This window comes from Haliaeetus albicilla, chromosome Z (genome assembly GCF_947461875.1).
Source record: "Haliaeetus albicilla chromosome Z, bHalAlb1.1, whole genome shotgun sequence".
In the NCBI taxonomy this organism is placed as follows: domain Eukaryota; kingdom Metazoa; phylum Chordata; class Aves; order Accipitriformes; family Accipitridae; genus Haliaeetus; species Haliaeetus albicilla.
The window spans coordinates 42409318-42416303 of record NC_091516.1 but is presented as its reverse complement, the minus strand read 5'-3'; the positions used below and the strand labels follow the sequence as shown (position 1 = coordinate 42416303).

General features: G+C 38.9%; 1 protein-coding gene across 3 annotated transcripts in view; it reads right to left on the bottom strand.

The window, feature by feature from the left end:
- Positions 1–458: 458 nt before the first annotated feature.
- KCMF1 (potassium channel modulatory factor 1) overlaps positions 459–6986 on the bottom strand; it is a 54072-nt gene continuing 47544 nt past the window's right edge. For 2 of the 3 annotated variants that reach the window (XM_069776357.1, XM_069776355.1), the window contains 3 exons: positions 5764–5938; positions 2834–3116; positions 459–1093 (listed from right to left, as the gene is read on the bottom strand). In XM_069776357.1, coding sequence (XP_069632458.1) covers positions 832–1093; positions 2834–3116; positions 5764–5938 — 720 coding nt within the window. In that variant the 3' untranslated portion in view covers positions 459–831. Of the gene's footprint in view, positions 1094–2833; positions 3117–5763; positions 5950–6986 lie in introns of all 3 variants that reach the window. The other variant, XM_069776356.1, reaches the window with a different exon arrangement.

Below are 6986 nucleotides of genomic sequence, written 5' to 3'. Positions count from 1 at the left end.
TATTTAACAATTAAAAAATTAACAACCACAAAAAGGAAAAACTTTAAACAAAGTGAACATCATTTGATTTTAGGGCACACAAAAGCCCCTTGCAGTAGCTTCCAGCAGTGGCCTTACTGTTGTGTCTCCTAATGAAGTTCAACTCCACATTGAGGTGATGGCTAACAGGGCAACAAAATGGTCACATACAGCAAAATGCCACACCCTGGTCACAACAATATATCCCACTGCAGAGTTTCCATCCTGTGTGGGAACAGCACATAAAGATGTCATTCTGTCACATTTTATTCAAAAGCTACTTTGTGGCCACAAACTGCTAGTCAGCACTAACCTTTTTGTCACGTAACCTTTGAATTATGGGAAAGCTTTGGGTTTTATAGTTTTACTCCTTGTATTTAAATTTTTAAATGACAAGGTCACTAAAACTCATGCACGCTGCAAAAAACGTCATGCAGTAGTTAAGGTAAACCATCCAAGCAGTTTTTATTCATTAATATTCATAAATACACACAGCAGCTTCATTAGAGATTTTTCTTTGTTTTTCCTCTTCAGTTTGAATGTGGAGTATTAGGAGAGCCTTTTGCATGTCAAGGTACAGGACACAGAGCTTTTTGCTCTGCACTGCAACCTACATTTACCTGCTAGAAGTAAAAATTAGTTAAGTGGAAATGATTATCATATATATCTTTTCTCTCTTTCTTTTGAATGTACACAATGTAACAAGAGTGACAGACCTGAAATTACAATCACCAAAACAAACCCAAGATAGTTGTTGTCCACTTTCATTGGCAAATACAGCACAGAGGACACTGTCTGCAAAGTGGGATGTCATCAAAGAGGAGGTGGAGGAGGCTCGTTTCCTTTATTACTCTCTTTCAAATTTAGGTTTTCTAAAGCAACATCTAGAGGCATAATATCTACACAGCCCATAGCACCAAAATCTGCAATCTCCCCCCGCTCATCCTCATCTGAGGAGGAACTTTCTTCCCGCATCAAAGTGGACAGTAGAAGCTCCTGAACAAACAGGCTGCAGTCTGCCCGTTCGCTTTCCATTGACTGACGCTCTGCTTCCGACATCTTCGGATCATTCAACCTGCACAGCAGCAAGGGAAGAGAAGACAGGCAGTTGGTCAAGCCTCATTTCACTGACAACACCTCTGACAGGCACTGAAAGGCACTCGAAAACCACTCCTTCAGTGTAGTTCTGCTTGCCCTTCGACTCATACAGCTCTGGCAACCTCCAACACCTCAGTACAACAGGCATGCATTTAACAAAACCACCCTTTCCCTGTTGCTACAACAGCATTCCAAGTGTCACCTCAAGGTAGAGGAAAATAAAAAACTATTTGTGAGGTTTTCTGGTATTCAGGAGTCTTTTTAGGGAGGGCTGTTGATTTCCTAGACTCTAGTTATGTGGCTTTTTTGTTCCTAGGTCAACTTCTAAATTCACATATGCCACAAGCCCCATTACTGCATGTGTAAAACCTAGGGATTCCCAAAGCACTATACAATGCTCATTCCACCACTTCTCCTAAGTTATAGTGCATGCCCTCATAGGCTAGGAAATTACTCACTCCAACTCTGAGAGTTGCAATCTGTGGCACTTGAAGGTACTTCAATAAAGTTTCTCAAATAATAATGAGTTTGAAAGATGCTACATGGTATTATTTTGCACTTGGATAAAAATCAGATTGACTCTAATCCAGGTTTCCTGACACGTAAGCTGTTAAAAGGCCCACGCTCTTTCACAATACCAAACAGACAAACAAGAGTATGTATGGGGGGTGTGGCAGAGGAGATGTGGACAACATTTTTATTTCACATCAATAGGCAACCTTCTAAAAGAACTGGAATGACATAGTGGGTGACTCCTCTTTAAAATAACCCTGGGATCTAAGTATAATTTCTACACCAGGTAAGTATTCTGTAAAAAGACATCCTCTATTTGTTTTGTTATCCAGTCTCAGAAATAACTGTATAAGCACCCCTATTCAACCTTCACCTGTTACTAATTTCCTGTTAAACAATACTATCTTTTGACTCACTCCCTCTCCATTACAGCTCAAGTCTATATGCTTGTATCACTGGAAATGCACTTGTTTTGTTGGAAGTAGTAGGGGAAACAAGCACAATTTCGTTAAGAAATACTCCTTTTGTTCCTCTTGAAGTTGAGGTGCAGCAAATAATGTTTACCCATGGCTTACAGGAGCAGACAGGCAGCAGGTTTGAGAAGATGTTACAAATGCAAACAAAAGCACAGTATGCTGGCTATAAACTTGAAGGATCTGGCAGAAGTCCCCTGCCTGGAGTCACAATTAACTTATTCAGCCAAAACTCAAACCCAGCCTCTTTTTCAAGGTTTGCAGAAATCCATACTCAAGTCCTTTGAACACTTTCCTAGGTGCAGCAAAAAAAGCACAGTGCACTTGTGACATTGCTTCTCCTTTTTGCAAACACTAGACAACCACAGGATTGTTTCTGCAGTCAGCTCCTGGAGTTGGCTTTCCAAAAGCAGACTAATTCCCTTCGGGCCAGATATAAATTCTACTCCTGGATATTAAATTACCAGTTTTACTTTCACGCTAGACATCTAGATGAAGCAAGTTTTGTGTATTACACATTCTGTGACCACTGTTGATGTCTACTGTGAATATATTCTGTATGATTAATTAGCTTGTTAACTCTGGGATATATTTGATCAGACACTGCTTTACTAGGGTATGTGCCCAACTCCAAACAGTTCAGTTCCATTGAGGTCTATATGTGTCTATCAGGACTAAGGCAAACAGAAATGGTAAAATGTAAATATAAGTAAATACACAGAACAAGTTACCTTGTAAGAAGAAACTGGGAATTCTGGATAGTCTGCTGACTGTTTTCTGTGTTAGATGTGTTGGTTGTTGTTGTAGATTGTGTCATAGTGGTGTTGAGATTGATCGTGTTGGTGCGCCTAGTTGCATTGCGTGCAGTCTCCAGTTGTTGTCTTGCTGCCTGTGCATGTTGTCGTTCCAACTGCAGTTGCATCTGCAGCTGCTGTAACTGAGAAGCAGAAGGGCCAGAGGAGTTGAGCTGTCCTCCTGCAGAACGCCTCACGCCCGATAGCTGAGATAAAAGCTCTGCCAGAGAAGATAAAGTTTCTGTGATGAAAGATCTTAAGTGAGCATTACACAATATAATGAATACATCCTGAATTCTAGTGCATTCAAGTCCTTTTTTCAATCAATAAAATCAAAGAACAAATAATGCTGAAGAGCCCATGAAGCTCTTGAAAAAAGTCCTAGCAATGTCTCAAAGGGCTAGGAAGATTAAGACTCACTTATGCAGATTTATCCAAATAAGAAGTCAAAGTTTAATGTCTTCAAAATAATGGGAGAGCCAAACTACAGGGATGCCTGGCAAATTATGTCCTCTGCAGCAATTCTGTGAAACTTAAAGTCAAAATAGCAACTGGCTAAAACTGCTTCATTTTGGCTTTGATTGGTGGTTTTTATTTTCCTCTCAACACAAGTTCCCTCAAAACACAGGCTTCACCATCCCAATATCACAGACGGAAGCTGTGCTGCAGCAAAGAGAAATATTGTGGTGTTGCTTCAAACATTTAATAAAAAATATTTAGTTAAGAAAACATATTAAAGTATTGCCTCACATCAAAACGTGAGGGGTCAAGCATTTTTGCTGTATTAATTTATTTCTGCCAGAAGTAAACAGAAGGACTAGCAATTAAAAAAACCTCTGTCCTTACGTCTTCCAATTCAGAGGGATAGAATGTTTACAGCAAGTTTCATCCACAAAGAATTTTTTGAAATAAATATAGCAACAAATTACTGCTCAGTGCATTACTGTGGAATCTGTTCTACACCTTGTGTAGAAGGTACTTCTTATATCACCTGCTTGCTGTAGTTGATGCAAGGGCAGAGGAAGTAGGGGACAATATTGCTTCTGACCCTCACCTCTACATTACAAAGTTACTATACATGTCATGACAATTTTCCTTCCATTGCATTAACAAAATATAATCCTTCTAAATAAGGCTTTCTTTCAGGCAATAAAGCAAAATGCAGTTGTTTTCCATGTCAAGAAATCAGGATGGTCAAGTTATTTTTACCAGCACTGACAGCAATACCAAGATTAAATACCTTTTAATTCCATTGTAATGACGAGAAATGCTGGGGCAGGGTGGGGGGAGAGTAAAATATGTAACAGATGCTATAAACTTCATTTATTTTAAACAGAAAAATTCTGGTGGTCTTTCCTATTTATCACTCCAGTAATGGGGAACACATATCAAACTTCCAGACAAGATTTACATGTATTTATTCTCACTATAAATTAAAGTGTAAGTTAGAGTATGGCAAAACAGTATTTTGGAAGCAGATGTGAGCTCAAGACAGAGCTTTGGTATAAGCTGCACAACAGTTCAGTGTGCATCTGAACTCTAAATGCAGACACACAGCTTGCACCAAAAAAGAAAAGATTCAGAAGAATGCCATTTTATCCCATATTTAATGCTGCCAAGTGGGAAGGCCTTGTGAAGCTGGAAACAAACCTCAGCAGCCACTCAACATTTAACTGAGCTGAACGAGCTGCCCTTGTAAGAGAAAGACAAGGTCTTCCTGCACTGGAGGCTTCACAAACATCCTCCCTCCTTGAACAAACTCTAGTCCTTTTCAGACCCTCCTGTGACCTCACTTAACTTATTTTCTTGTCTGGGTACTTCTTCCCAGCTAGTTTAATGGGTTAAATCAGGTCACAGCAGGCCAGGAGAGCACCAGAGCCAGTAGAAGGCAGGCAAGGGGATGATTAAGGCAGGCAGTGGAGCCACCCCTCCCCTTTCAAGGGGCAATGCCTCATTACATTGGCTGACTACCTCCCTCTGAAGAAGTCACAACGTGATAGTATGAAGCTCCAGTTAAAGCATTATGTCTTCTTGGCATCTGAAGTAAAGGTGGATTATGGCAGAAGTTCTGAGGTTTCGCTGACACTTACGCTGGCATGGTCAAAGACCACCACATAAAAATGTTTAGATTTTTCCCCTTAGAGAAAGTTATATTTGTTTTCAGAATTGTCTTCATTCTCTATTTTTACTTTCCTGTTAAAGTTATTTTCACATCAAACTAAACATACGCCAAACAAGTTATTCCTGGGAAACCTAAGGACACATCTTCATTATTTTCTGGTGTTGAAAATGAGACACATTCCCCCCTTCAGTTTTTCTAAACTTGACCAAAATACACTGCAAATACTTGCAACAGTACATTTATAAAAGAATTTACAAGTACACCTTAAAAAAAAAAATCTGTGATATTAGCAAGTCCATTAATACTCAAAGGTCCATTAATACTCAAATTCAGCTAATTTCATCTTCACTGAGATAGATACTCTCCTCCATAAACACCTTTATCCACATGGCAAATTAAAATGAGGTATACTGAAGTAGGTGATGGAAGTTGGACACAATCACTTGTAAAAATACACAACACCTGTGCATAGATTAGGTTTGGAAATAAGCCTTACACTGTTTAGAATTAAAAGCACAAGCTACAGGCAGTGGTTACAGCTTCAGCATCTCCATGCACAGGCCCTGTGAAAAACCAGCCAAGCACACCACTCACCTGCAAGCAGCCATCAAGCACACTTGCATGGTGGAGCATATACATGCAGCTTCGTAACAACACAAAGCAGGGGAACTACTACCATCTTGAATTCTACTTTCCCTGTGTAAAAGAAGGACACTGGGGTAAAATTCATGGTTACAGCTCTTACCAGCTATAGGATCCATGGCTTCTCTATTGCTTGGAGAATATGAACTCTGAGAAGATGAAAGCCCACCAGGGGAACTAGTAGTAAAGTGCATGTTTGATCTACGTGCACGGGGGCCTCCCAAACCCCGGCCTGGGTGGAACATCCTACGTACATGCCGAACACCACTGGATTCATCGTAACCAAGAAGTTAAGAAAATAGAACTGTTTGGCATTGAGTATTAAAATGACAAGGACATTTGATGGGTGAAATACTCAAGTGCACACTGTTCATTCATAAAATAACGATTCAGCTTCAGAAGCAAAGCTAAGGTACACTGTAGCTATGGTGCAAGTCAGTCTTACTGATCTGAACTCAAGATACCCAGTGCTGTATACACCAAACTCCATATATTTCTCCAGCTTATGATGATGAAGAAACATCAGCATTAATTTCTTAGGGTTTTTTTAGATCAAAGTTTTCTACTCAGTAATCTGAAAACTTTGACAAATACATGTTCATCCAAGCTTATTACAGAGACACAGGGATTTTATTCTCCCTCCCCAATTCTTATGCTAAGTATTGAAAAGAATAGAAAAGTTTATTGCCATTCCTATCTAAAGTACATAATAATTACTGTATTCCTTTTGACTTTTGTACTTCATGCTTTTATCCAAGAAATTTCATCACTTCAATACTTAAGAAATTGTAGGTTTCCAGAGTATTCAGCACTTTCATCACACCACTTTGTTTCACCTTTCTTCTTTTAGGCAAAGAAATACCACCAATTCCAGTTATGACAACAACGCCTTTCATTTTCCCCCACTTCTCCATATCAGATGCTTATATTTCAAGTCACACCTTTTATATGTTTTCTCACATAAATTCAGGGACAATCAACAAATTATTTAAAGATTATTTTTGTCATAAAATTGTTAACATTGATTCCTATAAGACAGTCCAGATAAGGCTTCCTTTTATTTAAAAAAAACTCTAGTATAATTCACTAGTGCAAAATGAAATAGCATAGGCTTGAATATTTGATTTTACTGTTATTAGACTTTTAGCTTAGATCCTCCTATCTCCCATGATTTTTTTTTTTATAATAGTATGCTTACCACTTGTATGGTATCTTACTCTGTGTAAGAGTAGTGTCCAATGTACTTTTCATAAAAAACAATTATGGTGCAGAACCTCAGGATGTCATGGAGGTCAAGAATTTAAGACTGAAAGAAATTACTAGACT